Genomic DNA, 18750 nt, shown 5'->3' on the forward strand with positions numbered 1-18750 from the left:
AAAATAGCTCTTTTAAATATTGTTACCTCTTAGATACACAAAATTAACTTCCCTCCAAGGCTTTTGTGTACCTTAAGAAAGAAAAGTGTTTGATAAATGAACGATGATGGCCAGTTGATGTTCCTGTAGCCAAGAATGTAAGTCATACTTACCTGCAAATATAGGGGCTGAAATCGGCATTCTGCTCATGTGTACATGTGGCTGAAGAACCCCCCCCCCCCAATAAAACCTGTTTGGCAGTGTGAATGTAAACCAGTCAAGGAAAAACAAGTTTGAATTTGTGCAGCTGGCTGGCAAGAAAAAGACAGTCTCCTGAAACTTCCTATGCTCAAAGGAATGAGGAATGAATACATATTGTTTGAAATGCATCAGGAATTTAATAGTATTCTGATTAACATAATTATCTTATTTATTAGAGCTTGACTGTTATGCATGCTGCTACAAAAATATTAAGAGAAAATGAAGTCCCACTTCTTTCAGAAAGAACTACGAAACAGCTGCAGCAAAGAAACTCATAACAGGGGAAGCTGTTTTTACTTGTAGATCCAGCCCCCTCCTTTTAAGGACAAGCAATTAGTATATTTTGATGGAAGAGTAATAAACTGAATAGAATATTGGGGAATTAAATCTTCAAAGAGGGGAAAAAAAACCAGAAAGTTGCACAATTATTAAAATCCATGTCTGCTTCTAGAACTGAATGTCCAGTAGTATATTTCAATTCACAGTGAAAGGAAAAGGAAACCAAAATTAAGAACAATATACAAGGGTAGAAAGTAAACTGATCAGGAAGGGAGCATTGAAGTTTCTAATTAAAGTTTTGCTGGCAAAAGTTACTGATCTGTTCATAACAGACATTCTGAAGTAAAGGAGAAAGTGTTTTGTTTTTCTTTTAAAAAACCTGAAGTTTTGAGAAACTCTACATATATGCAATTTCTTATCAAGTCTATTCCTACTTTACTGCATTAAAAGCAAAAAAATACACTACGCATGACTTGAAATAAGTATGCAAATTTCAGCATTATCATGCATAAAGAGAAGAAACAGATCTTTTTAGAGACTAGCATTTGGTTAAACTTCATACCAGCACTGAACTCATTGTGTATCATCATCACACATGGTGAGTGTCATAGTAACTGCAGACAACATTAGCCATTCTAAACCTATATATTTTATCGGGTTGAGCAAAATGTTCTCCAGAAAACGTTTACATATCTACCAGCATCCACATGAGATACTCAGGCCACAAGGGAGCATTCATCTCATACTACTAAAATCTAACCAGAGCATTTCAGATCCTCTGGTCAATTATCACTTCCATTTCCTTTCTTGCAATGTCTTCATTTCCTGCATATCACATATTAGCATGTGGAAAATAGGCATTTCCCCTCAAAAGTTCTAATAGTTATCATATCCCAGTCTTACTCAAAACACTTGAGATCATTTTCAGAATCCCAATTTATCCTTTCACGTATTCTTTATGCCCACCTTGTCTATACAGTGGTACCTCGGGTTAAGTACTTAATTCATTCCGGAGGTCTGTACCTAACCTGAAACTTTAGCTAATGGGGCCTCCTGCTGTTGCCGCACCTCCAGAGCACGATTTCTGTTCTCATCCTGAAGCAAAGTTTCTAAACCTGAAACACTATTTCTTGGTTAGTGGAGTGTGTAACCTGAAGCGTATGTAACCTGAAGGGTAAGTAACCCGAGGTGCCACTGTAATTGTTGTGGTCAAGGACCCCGACAGTTAAGTCCAGTTGCAGACAACTCTGGGGTTGCGGCGTTCATCTCGCTTTACTGGCAGAGGGAGCTGGTGTTTGTCCACTGACAGTTTTTCCAGGTCATGTGGCCAGCATGACTAAGCCGCTTCTGGTGCAACGGAACACCGAAACCAGAGCAGCACACGGAAATGCTGTTTACCTTCCTGCCAGAGCAGTACCTATTTATCTACTTGCACTTTTTGGCGTGATTTCGAACTGCTAGGTTGGCAGGAGCTGGGACCGAGCAATGGGAGCTCACCCCATCACAGGGATTCGAACCACCAACCTTCTGATTGGCAAGCCCAAGAGGCTTGGTGGTTTAGACCACAGCACCACCCGCATCCCTTTAAAGGAACACATTACATAGGGTTGCCATATTTCAAAAAATGAAAATCCAGACACATAAATTGTTTAGCTTTTTTATTGTTTTGTCCAAAATCGAGCTTTTCAACTATTTTTAATGAAATTCGCCAAAATCTACACTTCTGACATGCGCTGCCATACGTCCCAATTTTCCCAGACATTTAAGTGATTTCCACCCAGACACAGTTTACAAGGGCTGAATACTGGCTATGCCCAGGAAATTCCGGACATATGTCAACCCTACATTACAGCAAACTCATCCGGTATGTCTTATCAGCTGTGGCTCCAGAACCTCTTCAAATCAAAAACATATTCTCTACCCCTCCATTACCCACACTCATATAAGGCTGAAAAGCAGTATCTAAATATTCATATATATAATAAAGTGTCATCATTAAAGAACTTGGATTTTTAAGTTGTTATTTACCCTCCCCCTGCACTTTTAAGTAAAATTGTTAATACATTACTTCTTTAAAAACATTAGAATGAGTGCTCCTATCTCCCTTCTCATTCCTAGCTATTTTGATTTGTAACACTGCAACACTATCAAACACTATTATTAACACATGGCAACACTAACATTTGGGACGTTGGGGGGCTTCTTCTTTTTTGAAAAATGTCAAAACATCTGTAAGCACTTATAGAGTAAAGAATGTGTCTCTCCTGCAGTTGAATAAATATATAAGAAGAGCTGAAGAATCATTAGGCGTAAAAACATAATTTTTCAGTGTATAACCTTTAAGATATTCAGAGTTAGACTTTGATGAAAAACTACTGTAGCTTCATTTTTAGGTTTTACCATAAGCCATCCCCTGCTACCACCAGTCAAGTTGGTGTTTGTGTGACAGTCAGAATGGTGGAATGCTATTTATATCGCACTAATCAGAGTAGGGTAAAACCAGCTGGTCTCTAACAAAGAACACGGGGGAAGTGATGTCTGGCATTAGTAGGCTAGGGAAATCTTATGCTTGGGCTTATAACACATCTCAGTATTGTACTGAGAGCAGAAGACTGCTAATCAGACAGCTCCTGTAACATTTGCTGACAACTAAACATTTTGCTCTAATCTCAAAAAAATTATTTTAGAATAAATTCCAAAAGCAACAAATGAAAACAAAGGATTATTAACCTCCATGCACCCACAATTTTGTATATGTATCAGATTTGTCTTTTCCCAGCTTTTCCCCATAAAGTACATATGAACACCAAAATAGCCTTTGCTGGTCAGTTCACACATTTACCTAATCCAGCTCTCTGTTTTGCCTATGCTAACCTTCCACAGGATCTCAGGTAGTAAGCAGCCATTCTATAAAAGGAACCACTAAATGTGGAACAAAAACACATGAGACTGAAGGCTCCCCTGAATCTTCTATAAGCAAGGGTCTAAATCACAAAATAGTAAAGTATATTGTGCAAGTTTGGTAGTGAGCATTCGTCACAAAAGGGGGCATAAAAACTGACCATGCATTAACAGAGCTTGGGCAGAGTTTAAACAGAGTTTAGATTGTAAGCCATTTGAAAAACTGCATTCAGTGACAGAGAGCTCAACCACGCACATGAAAAAAGATGAAAATGAAATCAGGTGTTTGCTGAAAAGTGTGTTCTTGCACCTTGTCTCACTGTTTGAAAAAAACCCAAAACACCCCTCAACAACCACCCCCAGAGTAAAATGTTTTTAAACATTTCACTTGAAAAACGTGTGATCTGTCAATTAAAATAGTGGGTGTTTGGTCTGTTTTAATTCCTGGGAGTTGTTTACTATGAGAGGAAAGAGAAAGCAGCATTTGCAGATGGAGATGATAAAACCCTATTCAGAAATACCTACAGAAATATAAACATTTACTTCTTAAAATGTAAAACGGATGTTTGACATAGAAGTACACGAACAATAGGAAAGTCCTCAAATCACAGTAGTCTATGCCTACACATGCTGTAACAAGCCCAAAATTTCACCTTCTAAACTAATAAGGCACTAAAATAAACTGCAGAAATACTTTTGAAAACCCAAGGTGGCCCATCAAAGAGCATAGGTAATTCAATTGTTTTTCCTCAAGCTGCAGAGAGTTCTACTGGCCATGGGAAAGTACTGGAGAAACAAGTTTATACTTATGTCTTAAGATGCATGAGAATCTTGCAATAGCAACATAACACACACAGCTATTTCTAAAAACTAGCAGACGTGTTTCCAGACATGTTTGAAGATCCTTTCCCAGATATAGATGCATGTATTACATTCCTACCCATGGCATACATACAACTACCTCTTTAGTAAAGAAGACATCCATGTATTGGCTCTGTGTGGGCCACACCAAGAAGCATGGCTAAGTAAGATAGAATATCTACCAATGATCAAGACTAATGAAAAATTAGTGAGAGGTTAGAATGACCTCTATATCTCCCCACCTCAAAATGCTTGGATGGTGGCAATGAGCCATCTGGAGTCCCTGGCAGCAGAAGTGCATGTGCACCAACCCAGGGGAAAAGGAATAACCATAGGAGAACAATGGCAGGCTGATCCCGGACACTGAGATCCAGCTCCGAGGGCCTTCTGGCGGTTCCCTCATTGCGAGAAGTGAGGCTACAGGGAACCAGGCAGAGGGCCTTCTCAGTAGTGGCGCCCGCCCTGTGGAACGCCCTCCCATCAGATGTCAAAGAGATAAATAATTACCTGACATTCAGAAGACATCTTAAGGCAACCCTGTTCAGGGAAGTTTTTAATATGTAACGCTGTACTGTTTTTAACACTGATTGGGAGCCACCCAGAGTGGCTGGGGAAACTCAGCCAGATGGGCGGGGTATAAATAATAAATTATTATTATTATTACTATTATTATTATTATTATATTATTATTATCCCCCCCCCCATCATCAAAACAATTGCAGGGTGATGGGGAATTTTCTGAGACACTCAACTGACATCAGTGGCTACTAGACATCATGACCAAGCTCTGCCTCCACAGTTGGAGGGCAGCAGTGCTTCAAAATAGAAGCAGAAGAAGAGTTTGGATTTGATATCCCACTTTATCACTACCCGAAGGAGTCTCAAAGCGGCTAACATTCTCCTTTCCCTTCCTCCCCCACAACAAACACTCTGTGAGGTGAGTGGGGCTGAGAGACATCAGAGAAGTGTGACTAGCCCAAGGTCACCCAGCAGCTGCATGTGGAGGAGCAAGGATGCGGACCCAGTTCACCAGATTACGAGTCCACCGCTCTTAACCACTACACCACACTGGCTCTGTATACCGTAGCTGGAAACCACAGCAGAGAAGAATGCTCTTGTGCTCACATTCTGCTCCCTGGTTTCCCACAGGCAGCTGGCTGAGAACAGGGTGCTGCACTAGATGGGCCACTGACCTGATCCAGCAGGCTACTCTAATGTTCTTATGTCTTTGACATCAGTTGCCTTAACTGCCACAGTGGCAAGGCAAGGTAACTCAGTCTGAGTACTATAGATGAGCAGATAAGAGATGTTACCAACAGTCGACCTTAGACTGCAGATTATACACTACATAGGCAGACCAGTTCTGTTCCAACTGCAAGCTCTGCCTTCAATGAAGGGTGCATCTTCAGTTAAAGGGGCCTGGCCCACTCCTTTTACTCCAAAGGAGAGAGGTAGACTGTGGTTGTACTGTGGTTTCTATGTGATATCATTGGGCCAGAAGGGCACCAGCAACACAGGCTTGTCTTGTGAAATTTCATCCTCTGGCTTTGAGTCCTTGACCTCATCCCTGAAGAAGGGGAGTTCAACGACAGGATCATAGCCGAACTAAGGTCAGAGGAAGCTTTTTTTCTGAAGTCAACCCCTGTATAGATTCCCTGTAGAGAGGAGGAAGGTGAAGCAAAGAAATAAAATGTTTTTGCCCCTCCTTCCATCTTATTATAGGACTCTCAGTTATCTAACTAAAACATGACAACTACAACTTAGAGTACCTTCTCTGAGCAGAATGTGTCTGTCATATACATTACTGTGGGAGTAACATTGCTTCCCCTGGTGCCTCACCTGTCTTGTCTGTGAATCCAGATACTGCAAGATGAGTCTTGTATTCACACTATGACTCCAAGTATTCCCTAGTGCTGCAGTCACATAGCCAGACTCTCCATTTCTAGAGCCTAGAATAAAGACAGAAACACTGATATTACATTCTTGTAACTGAAGGAAAATGAAATTTCATATTTTAAGTCCAATGCATTTTCCAAGATAACACTAGAGTGAAAAACCAAAAAAGGAGAGAGAAGATGTATTCATGTTATATCGGACGTGCTTATTATTGACAGCTGCTTATACAAGAATTAAAAACAACAACTGGCAATCATTTACCATGTCTTGCAGGGAGTTAAGACAGCTGCATGTACTTTCCATGTCATATCAGACAGACCAGTGCATGTATCCTGTAAAAGAGTAATGACCTGGGCATCAAGGAAAAGAGAGGCTGGGAAAGGCCAGATTCAAACAAAGACATGCTGTAAAGGGGTGTACAAGACGCCATCCAACAGTTTTAGCGACTCCATTCTGGATTTGTGTACTGTTTACGCCTTAGTATATTACTAGCAAATGATAAGACCAAGAATTTAACATGGCCAAACAATATGATCAATGCATCTTCTAGTTAATCATATCATGTTATAACTTCTATTTCATTTTTTTCTGATTTTCCAATTATTTTTATTTTAAAACATGACCAGAAAAGATGAAGCATGCTAGTATTTGCTGAGCTGCACCTCCAAAAAATGCTGACTGCTCTACTGTATACAGTGGTACCTCGGGTTATGAACTTAATTCATTCCAGAGGTCCGTTCTTAACCCAAAACTGTTCTTAAACTGAGGCGCACTTTTGCTAATGGAGCCTCCCGCTGCTGCCGTGCCGCTGGCATGCAATTTCCAATCTCATCCTGGGGCAAAGTTCTCAACCGGAGGTACTACTTCTGGGTTAGTGGAGTTTGTAACCTGAAGTGTTTGTAACCTGATGCGTTTGTAAACCAAGGTACTACTGTATATGACAAAGTCATGCATGGGTTACCTACCAGATGTACGTCAATTTAAAAACAACCCTCTGTTTCATATTCGTACACAAAGTCTGTTGAGGTACACGTTTCAAATCCATTTCCATGCTTCTTAAGTGTTTTGTCTTGGCTCTCTTTCCCAGTCACTTTGATATGTTTTTTTTTCTGGTTATATCCAAAAGCATAATAATATGACATAGTTTTCCTCAAAACTTATTTTTTCAGACTATTAGATTTTCAAATTTTGTTAATTCTCACTCCTATTTAAAGGATCCCCCACAAACACACACACTCATATTCATTCTTTCACCTCAAACCCCTGAACTTTCGAAAAGAAAAGGCTCATAAACGTGTAAAATTAAATGAGGTTTCTCCATTATATAGGTACTGAAGACTTTCCACCATGTCACCAAATGAGAAGGGATAACTAACACAACATATATGAGACAAAGGCTGACTCATGAGAAAAATCAACTTTTCCAAAGTTCTTATTTCTGCACCTCTATCAACTCTCACATCGTGAAAATTGCAATCCAGATGTGGATGTGGCCAGGAAACAGTTAAACTTAGCCTGCAAGCGAAGGAAATATATCATTGCCCTTGGCATTCCTGTACACACCCAGGACTCCCACTTATGTCAACAGGTAGGCTGAGTGAGCAGTGGAGGCAGGTTCAGGGGGCACAGTGGTTAGAAAGAGTGCAGGCACATAAATTACTCTTTCCTTATTTCTGGGGGGAAACACTTGTGGTACCAGGCTGCTGCAGCACCTGCCTTGACAACTGCTGGCAGGACTATTTGTGTGACCCTCTGAGCAGCTCACATATATGCTTTAGTGCAAGACAACTATTTTGGGGTAGAGCAACCTCCCTTTTACAGGGCAACTGGGGGTGGGTGGGAAGGTTTCTATTTAAAACAGAAACACTATACCCCTTCTGCAATCTCTGCATGTTGTATAAAATAGAGGGAAGTAAATCAGGAAGCGGCAATGTGTACTGTGGAGGAAACTGAGGAGGTCCCCAGGAGAGTTCAATGGCAGTTAAGAGCCAGACATTTTGCCTCTTTTAGCACCAAACACCAGGAGACAACAGATGTCTCAAGGGCAGGAAATCGGAAATGGCAGGGAGAGAGATAGGAGCTTAAATATGTTGCTTAAAAATTATTCTATTATTTCAACTGTGAAATGAATTTTTAAAAGACCATGAAAGAAGATTAACAGTGCATTGTATCACACATATCCCTTGCCTTATCCCATCTTCAACTTTACTGACATTTTCTAGAGACCCAAATAAGCCCCGCCCCCTCTGTTCCCCAATCCACAAAACAACCACCATACCAATATGTTGGCCCTAATTACAACGTTTAGGGCTTTTTAGTTTTAAAAAAGGGCAATTAGTGAGGGACATGGTAGAGGTATATAAAATTATGCATGATTTAGAAAAAAGGGGGTAGATATTAGTTTTTCTGTCTCTCTCATAATACCAGAACCAGGGTGACTGCTGTAAGATTCAGGACAAAAGGTTAGTACTTCTTCACACAGTTAAACTATCACTGCCATAAAATGAAATAATGACAGTATGTGTCTGAATACCAGCTGTTGGAGATCATTAACAGAAGACGATTGAGTCCTGCTTTGGGGCTTCCTACAGGCATTTGGTTAGCCATTGTGAGAACAAAATCCTGTAGTCTTTGCAGTGGGGCTCTTCATTTGACCCTCTTAAAACAAAACAAAACTGGTGGGCACCACCTTAGATGAAGCACTGCCCCTTCTCTGACACAGGAGGCAACACCGCTTTTAAGACAGTGCTTGGAACAAGATATGCATACATTACAGTATTATTTTTTAAGGAGGTGTGCTTTTTTCCTTCAGAATTATTGGTTTCCCTCATGTGAAAGTTTAAGGAAATTAAGTCAATAAATGTATTGATAGATTTAAACTGAAGTAAAAAACAAACAAACAAACCAGAGGGACAATGCTAATTGAAGGAGTTTTAAAGAGAGCTAAACAAAGCATGTCTCCACGCATGTGGTGCCCTTCACATGTTTTTTGCCTCACACTCTCCCTTCTCTCCATTCTGCAGTATTGTTTCAGATTAGGAGGTACGCTTGACAGTTTTGATGTCCAAAGGGATGATCTCATTCCCTGGACTAGCCGGCCAAGGTGCATTCCGTACCCAGGACATGGCGCACGCTTCATTGCTGATCCATGAGGAACTAATAAACAAAGGTTTGGGAGGTATGCAGAAATCTATTCAAACATGTATGCCAGCACTACATATAAATAAAAAAAATGACATATAACTAATCACTCTGCAATGCATTGGCTTGTGAAAAATAAAACACAGTGGGGGTAGTGGATAATAATACAAAGATGCACATACTGTTCAAATAAACTGAATTAGGAGAGAAATTCTTTCTCTACATCACCTGCTCACCAGACAATCCACAATGCTCTGTGGATGCATTGAAGGGCAGAATCTTGTTCATCTTATAGATAGGAAGGAACATAGGAAGCTGCCTTATGCTGAGCCATTGGTCCATCTAGCTCAGCACTTTCTTCATGGGTTGGCAATGATTCTCCCGTTTCATACAGCCCTACTTAGAGATGCCAGGGATTGAGCTTGGTCCCTTCTGCATACAAAGTAGATGCTCTACCATTGAGTTATGGGCCCTCCCCAACATATGACTTTTCCCCATACCGAAACAGCTTGATAAGCCCTGGAAAAGCATGACTCATTCTTTTTTTTCAAAAAATAATAATTTTTATTGAATGATTTTATGTTACAAAAAACAATGCAGCCATACTACCACTAAATATAATTAAGAAATAAAAATTACATACATGTTATTTGTTATTTATCGTCTTATTTCCTCCCAAACATTGCATACAACACACATATGTGCAGACACCCACACACCCACACCCGCACACAAAATGATAATAATGAAAGTAAATATTTTCCCCCTTTTATCTCCCAAAATATTTTCTTCAACTTTGACTTCCTGTCAAGTCCCTTTGCATATATTTTATCTTACATAAATCCTTAATTGTTATCCACCTCCTTTTAGTTCCTTTTTCACTCTAATGCTAGCACGGAGTCAAAACTATTATTGTATTTTTGAACATATCTTCTATAACCATCCCATTTTTCCGCAAATTTTTGCTTTGATTCATTCAAGGATCTTCATGATTTCGGATGATTAGGAGGATAGTAGTATAAATGTGCTGATGACCAACAGCTATTCCTTTCCTTTCCACCTGAATCAGATGAGGTAGTAGATATGCTGATAAATATGAGGTAGTAGATAAGCAATGATGCACTTATGAGGGGCAAATAAACTATGAGTGAATCCCAGTAAGATGAAGGTACAGGCTTTTTGGGTGCAGGGATTAGGAGGACAGCCTATTTTGGATGGGGTAGCAGGTATGTAGGCTGATAGAACTATCTGATCCACAATTGTAACTGGAGGTCCAGATGTCTTCAGTGGCAAGGAATGTCTGTTTCCAGCTCCACTCAGTTTGCCTGCTTTGGCAATTCCTGGACCAGGAAAGCCTGCTATAAGTAATGCACCCAGGGATCCTCAATTATTATTTTTAAAAAAATACAACCACAGGGTGATGGCGAATGTAACTTGAGTAACTTAAGTCCATGAGCTTCAGTGGGTCTACACTGAGTATGAATTTGTTGGATACCCCCATATTTTTGGTTGCTCTTGAAAATGTTTTAACTTTTGCTCCCTTTCTCCATTTAGATCACAATCCTAAAGAAATATGTGAATATTTGCTAGAAAAATGACTTTTTCATAGATTCCCACCCCCACACCCTGGTATAACCAGTGAGACTTAATGAGGCTTTTCTAAACAAACAAAAGATCTAAGCCAAGCTCCACCCACCCTGAAAATAATATGAGCTCTAGATTTAGTATTAAGAATAGTAATGTGAATTCTCTACCGGGTCAATCACATTATGTTTGTTTTTAATTTCAGGATCCTTGGAAGTGGCATGCAGGTTTACTGTCATCACAACATGTTTTGTATTAGGGAATCTCAACTCCTGGCGTCAGTGGGTTCATGTGGATTCCATTTTGTTTTGAAACCCTTCAGTGAGAGGCCTCAAGCCAGTACTTAGGCTCTTGTCTACTAAAGAACCAAAAAGAAAAAGAAAAGAAATTATCCAGCTGTTCTGAATCCTAGCCAGATGATCTACTAGATGCACCAACCCTGAGTAAAATGATCAGGTTTCACAGACTCTGTGGAGGTGGGAAGACAGCTGGTTGTTTTATAGTGGCAGAGAGAGGCTAAGATTAGGAGTTGCAGAAAACCACAACCTAAAAGAATTGATGAGATTCTCTCTTTTCATTTGAAAGGAAAAAACTTCTGTGGTTAACAATAACAAACATTTTAACTTCCAATATTCTAACTGTCTCCTCTTTCTGTTTTTATAGTTATTCTGTTGTGTTGATTTTGCAGCAATGATGGTGCAGTATAAGAGGATATACACTCTGATCACCAATAACTCCTGATGCTCTTCTTCAAATTCAGTATTTCGCTCAGCTTTTCTGTTTGACAGGCTGAAAAATTCTCTCATCTGAACATAACTTGCAAAAGTGTGTCTATAAAACTCCAGTTTTCTCTACCGTTCTGTTCTTCCTATATGCCTTGATAGGATCCTGCAACCAATCCTGTTTCCAAATATCTTCCCCTCTTCATCCTTATTTCTTGTATTATAAAACAGTTCCCACTCCAAAATCATATTTACTTATTCATCATTTAGAAGAAGAAAAGGAAGAATTTTGTTTCTTGTCTGTACATAAGAAGGGATTTAGGACATGGAAGTCCCAAATAGCATTTCTGAAGACTTGCATAGAAGCATAGAATTGCAGAGTTGGAAGGGACCCTGAAGATCATCCAGTCTATGCAATGCAGGAATATGCAGCTGTCCCATACTGGGATCAATCCTGCAACCTGCAGAATTGCAGTGTGGACTGTTTCTGTTCAGGGTTTTAGCCTGCCAGCACTTTCTTCTTTCAGGATACTTAGTCCTGTTCCTCTCTCCTCCAAATCCAACAGTCAGCCAGTACTCATTGGCAACCCAAAATACTCAGTCCCAACTGAGCCGTTTTGGGCTGCTTTGTACTTCTGCAAACCTTTCAATTCCTCCAGGCCTGCTCATAGCATTCTCTCAGGTGTGTGGATGGTGTCATTTTAGTTGCATAAAGCGCAACACTCGGAGAACTGAGTTTTCTGAAAATTTATTATGAGTGTTACTATGAGCTATTACATAAAATTCTTCCCTTAGGAGAGAATACAATGGTATTAAGCATATTGGATGTGGTGATTGTGAGGGAGTGGAATGCTTGAATTACATATGCTTATGTCCCTTAAAGCTTGAGGAAGAAACAAGAGAGATTTGAAACTGTCAGTGCAAATTCAAACGCCTCTGCACACTAGGCTCAAAACCTCAGGGTAAAGCATTTCATTTTCCCACGCCAGTCTCTCTCAGCTGTTATGTTATGTCATTCTTTGCTGCTGTTCACCCATCATCTGGATTTGCCATTTTTACAAATTCCACAAGCTAAAACCTAGAAAGTTGCCTAACATGCATATGCCTCACAGTAAAAATATTTAAAAGGAAAAAAGCAGTAGTTTCAGGGATGGATCTTACACTCCCACCCCACCCCACATACTGATCCATATTATTGTTTATAAAGTGCTTAAACTTAGGTATATTCAGCAAAGGTGAAGTTATGAACAGTGCAGGAAGATTTTTCCATCTGCATATATTGAGTTCTATTAGAAAAGTTGTTGCACCAGCATCTGTAGGGAACACATTTCTTTATTTATAGGTAATGATTGCATTCATCTTCTGGGGAGATACATGTTGAATCAAACTATGAGAAGGATCTCATTGCAGACTGAAATGAGTTCATCAAACATTGTTCATGTCAATTCTACATGGATTTCAACTTATGGTAAAAGGATAATACCTCAGTGTGATTAAAAAACTAAACCCTGACCTGCAGATTCATCCTTGAAAGTAATCTTAAACTGTGTCCTAAGTGGAATTAGGCTTCATGATTCCTCTCTGCTGAGATGAAAATGATTTGCAGGAAATACTAGTTAGAGAGGCCACAATTCCAGTGGGGTCTACAACAACTAGTCCAGCCCATTTATCAGAAAACCATGAAAACCATGAAATCTCATTAGTTAGTATAATGCACAGATATTCCATATCCCCCATGCAGCCAAGACCTGTTAGGTCTGGGTGTTTTCCAGTAAGGTAATTGGGCCTAAGTGTCTCACTGAGGAGCAAAATGAAATTGCCAGCTGGAGTCAACTCCAGAAAGGCAGTCAAGGCACATATAGGATAGGTGAGAATGAGGAACCGGCGAAAGGCTTGATGCAACAAGGAGTCTGTGAGCTCCAGACAGGAGGTACTTTCCACATCAAGCCTGATTACAAAAGGAGAGGCTTACACAGAAGTTTGTATAGGGACAAAATGGGCAGTGGCCATTCATGGAAGGGCTAAGAGCTGGTGTAGCCGAAAGAGGACTATGGTCCTCAACAGAGATGAATGGCACGAGGAGCAAGGGTCCAGGTTAGCTTCTGGCAGATAAAGCTGGTACTTTCAACTTCTGTTCACTTCTAAATTTGATAGGGGAACCCTGACAAGACATTCTTTAGATGTAAATTAATATCCCCATGTGTATATTTCTGTTGTAATTACCACAATAATTCTTCTGCAAGCGTTAGACAATAGAATTGTTGGGACTTCTCTTGGTTTGTCTTCACTGCTATTGCTGCTTACTGAGAAGAATGAACCAACATATATTTCCAACTGATTTAGATTTTTTCATCTGGTTGACACATCTGCCAACAGCCACGTTTTACAAGAATTTTCAAAAATATAGGCTTGAGGCACAAAAGAATTTGGACACCTGAATTTTGCATGTCTGTCAACAGTACTTTGGTTAATTACAGTCACAACTTGAAAGCAATTATTTCATCTTGGATTTTAAACTAAATACTAGTCCAAATTGTTCTTTGTGCAAGTCACAATGTTCAGAACTATTTCCTCCCTGTGCTTGAACCATGGGACTATTTAAAATCCAACCTTTTCAGCTGCAATATCACTTTCCCCTACTCAAAAGTAAAGGCCTGGAGTTCCAACTAGAATCATAGCATAGGAAAGAATGAAACCAAAAATGTAAGCCTAGATATGAATGTTAACATTGACCGGGGAGTTGGGGAGGGGAACAATCCTATTCACACCTGCAGTCTGACTTGACTGTCTATCTAAATGGACATTATTTAAAAATAATAATAATTTAAATAAACAGATCTGAGACAATAGTAACATCATTGCCGGATCCAAATAATCAAATGCCACACACTAATACCACATTCACTCACACAATAGAAGCATTGTTTCTACCTTTACAAACAGATACCAGAACTCTGCCATGAAAAGAAAACATGGTCATAATGTCCTCCAAATTGAACAGGTCTGATTTACAGACAATATGGGAAACAGCCCGTGCAACTTTTAAGGCAGTAAACATCTTGCTCTTAATGTTAAAGGATCTCAAAGAAGCAGGTTACAACTACAGTGGTACCTCGGGTTACATATGCTTCAGGTTACATACGCTTCAGGTTAAAGACTCTGCTAATCCAGAAATAGTACCTCGGGTTAAGAACTTTGCTTCAGGATGAGAACAGAAATTGTGCTCCGGCTGCACGGCGGCAGAAGGCCCCATTAGGTAAAGTGGTGGTTAAGAACAGTTTCAGGTTAAGCACGGACCTCTGGAACGAATTACGTACTTAACCAGAGGTACCACTGTACTCTCAAATAAACTTCCAGTGCTCTTCTATTAGTGTGACTGCCAATTCCCAAAAAGACAGGCAGAAAATAAAATAAAATGAACCAAGTTATTCAGGGCTGATTTGTGTGTAACAAGTACAGTGCAGCGACTGCTCTTTGGTGGCTTCTTTCAACGTTACTTTGGCAACATAGGAATAAAATAATAATGTGAGATGGCAGAATTACATATGCCATCATCAGAGGCCAGATTGTGAGAGCGAGGCATAGGAAAACAGCAACAAGGTCGCAAAAACCATATTGCTTCCATAACACCAAGAACCAGAGTTGAACCAAGGTTTTGTAGAAGATATTTTTCTGAGAAACTTTCTAAGCTTTTTCTTTTTCTGCTCTCCCTAGAAAAAAAGGCCACTTTGCAGAATTTTCTCCAAATATTTTCTACCATTTTTTTGTGGCAGCAGGTATACCTTCTTTCCCTGTCAAGCCCCAGAATGATGCTAGGTCCAGGAATTTGCAAAGGATGCAAAATGGTGGGAAGACTGCCAACAAGTTATTGCTGCTGGTACTACTTGAAGCGTGGGTTGGGGGCTGGATAGAGCGATAGATAGATAGATAGATAGATAGATAGATAGATAGATAGATAGATGATAGATAGATAGATAGATAGATAGATAGATAGATAGATAGATAGATAGATGAGGCTATGCCACTGCTAATCGTGAGCTCCACTCTCAATAAACTATTGGAGTATTTCTCCTCTAGTCCTAGACAAGGACTATTCCCAACTAGAAATCTGTACTGTGCCTAAAAATAAGGCCCTGAAGAGGCTTGGGACCGTTTTCACAATTCTGCCACAGCTGTCATCACCACCATCACCACCAACAATAAGGACTTGTGTGTGTTGTATCATATTGAGCAGTATCCAACAAAGTTAGGGCAAGGACTTATGGCTATGCAAAGGAAAGTCCCCATCTCTTCTCCAGCCCCTAAATCTGTTCTAGGGGTTCCCCCAATCCTCTAGAACAGATTTGGGGAGGAGAGATCGGGGACGTTGCATTGCACAAATGTAAATTTTTGCACTAATGGAACTACTTCACCAGATACTGCTCATTGTTAGGAAATTTATGTTGAGCACAATGACTGCCAAATCCCAGGAGAGCAAATCATCTCCAGCTATATGACAACTTCACTTCATGGCCAGGCATAATCGACTTTGAAATTTCCATATAGTCAAAGCTGATTTTCAGTTGCCCAACAAGACTCTTAACAAGACTATAAAAAAGCAGTGTTTTCGCAGCTTCAAAACAAGAAATTTAGAATGTCAGCTTTGTTAATAGTGTATGTATACATTATGGTCTATAGGGGCTGGTGCCATACCTCTCATAACAACAACAAACACAGCCCACATCTGTAACATAATAAGAACCATCACTGCTTTAAGTAAAGTAATTCCTACACAGCCACATGAAGAAGAAAAAGATACTGAATGTTTGGGCTGTACGGTTTTTGTCTCTCCTGTGAAATATTGATCCCCCCTGTCACTTTTAATGTCATTTTTAGCTAGTTAAAAGTATAGTTAAGGATGTTAGAGTCCAAACTATTTCACAGAAACTTTTTTTTTTTTGTAATAGAGATGGGGAGAGGGAGGAAGGGAGAGAGGGAGGGAAGTTTCAAATAGCAACATTGTCCAAAAGGGTGAAAGGGAACAGATGGCCGTGGAGAATGCAGACTCAAAGCTCTGAAGAAAAGGCCTATATTGACAGATCTTGCTGTTTCCTATTCAAGCATGAACGCTCTGGCATGGAGAGTTAAGACGATACAAGGAGCGACCTCTGTTCCCAGCAACCCGCTACGGGCAACTGGCCTCTGAAGCTTTCTGAGAAAAACAAGGAGACACAGACAGACAAACAGATATGGCAACAAGCCCAGCTCTCAGCTATCAGGGAAAAAAATAGAAAGGCCAGAAGCAGCTGCCTTTTCCTGGCTCCAGAGCAGAGCATTAGAAAGAGCATTTCCAGCCTTTCACATCTTCCTTTTCAGAGCCAGCTTCTTCCAGGGGTCAACCTCAAGCTGCTGGTCTTTGCCCCGAGCCGAGGTGAAAAAAAGGACAGATCAGAACTTGTCTTGCTCATTGAAAACTGCTCTCTTTAATCATAAGAACTCCCTCCAGCAAACACAAAAATTTCAGACATAACCCCCTAATGATAACGCTTGAGGTTTTGTGTGTAACAAGCCCTGGGGATTTAAATTTAAAGAATTTAAAGCTGCAGTTCCCACACTCAGGTTTAACTGAGCCCATTCTCTAGCATGCACCACACAGAGCTGGCCCCCCTCCCTCAAGCACAGCGCTGGGAGAGTCCTGGGAATCCCATCACTAGCAAGTGTCTCTCGTGTGTGTGTGTGTGTGTGTGTGTGTGTGTGTGTGTGTGTGTGTGTCACCCTATCACCATAATATAATCACTGTTGTTTTCCTGCAGTGATGTTGAGTACATTTAAAGCAAACATCCAAACTCAAACTTTAGAGTGCAAAGATTTTTTAAAAATGAACGCACACCCATACCTCAAAACTGTCAGTGGCTTGGAGCACCGCAGGGAATTGAAAGTGCCTGCACTGTGTTTTTAAAAAGAAGGACTGGTTCATTGTATCTTATCCTTTCCCTATTGTATTCTCTCTGCTGAGAGCACAGGAAGTATCTGTGTGGATTTGGCCTGAGTTTCTTGCTACTTTGCCAATTTTTAAAGACTTTCCTTTTTCACAGTACTCTTTCATCCAGGAATGTCCAACCTGCTCAACACCGAAGCAAGCATCTGAAATATCCACCATCAGATATATTACAATAAACCACATGGGCTAGAAATGTAATTTTTAAAAATGAAATGTGAGATTCCCCACCTGCAAGTCTCAACTTTCTCAGCCTCCTCAAATCCAACCGACAGGAAAAGTGGAAGTCTGTTTACCATGAACTTCCATTTCTCCCGGTGCTTCACAGAGAGCAGTTCTGACCTCTGGGATATAGCAGAGCAGTAAAAAAAATATATAGGGTGGACTTCTGCAGAGGCCTGTCAGAATGTGACCACCTTCTGTAGCACCCTATGCCCAAAGGCCACATCTGCAGAAGAGAAGGTGTCAATTCTATTATGTTTAGCAAATTCATGGAGAGATGCCCAGGTAGGCCCCTCTGCAACTCTCAGAAATGGAGAAACTACCAATGTAAGCTGATGAGGTGGTTGCTCCCCAGAGTAAGTGTGCAGTTTGCCCCTCTGGTGCTGCCTTCACCAAAGGCTGAGAAACCTCAACCTAGGGCCTCTTACAACCACCTGAATATGGATGATAAGGTGATCTTGGCCCCCATGGACCCCCCACAAAATGCCACGAATAGTGCTTCTAACTTCCTGAACCCTGCCAGATAGGAATGAAAAGCCCTACAAACATCTAGTGTGTGTCATACCATCTCCCCCAAATTAGAAGGGCTTTGGACTAAAAGAGAGAAGAATAAAAACAGAAATAACCTTTGGAATAAATGCTAGGTCTGGTTTACAAAGCACCTTGTCCCCGTGAAAAATACAAAGCTAAGAATCCTAAGACAACGTTGCTTACCTAAGGTGATCCCCCCCCCAAAAAAAAACATTTCGTGTAACAGAAATTTGAGCTCACATGAAGCCGTAAGTTCAAAGGGTGGACACATAAAGGCAGTCAACACATAGTTAAGGTTCCAAACAGGAAACCAATGGACCATTAGAGGATTCCACTGATCCACCCCCTCTAAGGAACCATTTGAATGTGAGGCGAGAAATCCAAGACAGATCACAG

The 18750-nt window shown here is 40.4% G+C and overlaps 1 protein-coding gene across 19 annotated transcripts in view; it reads right to left on the reverse strand.

Annotated features, from left to right (window-relative positions):
• RAD51B (RAD51 paralog B) overlaps window positions 1-18750 on the reverse strand; it is a 403358-nt gene that overhangs the window by 227350 nt on the left and 157258 nt on the right. For all 19 annotated transcript variants that reach the window (XR_014012866.1, XR_014012867.1, XR_014012868.1 and 16 more), the window contains one exon: window positions 6121-6230. Coding sequence is in view for 13 of the 19 variants with exons in the window: in XM_081212884.1 (XP_081069010.1) it covers window positions 6121-6230 (110 nt within the window). In the remaining 6 variants the exon portion in view is untranslated. The remainder of the gene's footprint in view (window positions 1-6120; window positions 6231-18750) is intronic.

Source organism: Podarcis bocagei (genome assembly GCF_964188305.1).
Source record: "Podarcis bocagei genome assembly, chromosome: 1".
Lineage (NCBI taxonomy): Eukaryota > Metazoa > Chordata > Lepidosauria > Squamata > Lacertidae > Podarcis > Podarcis bocagei.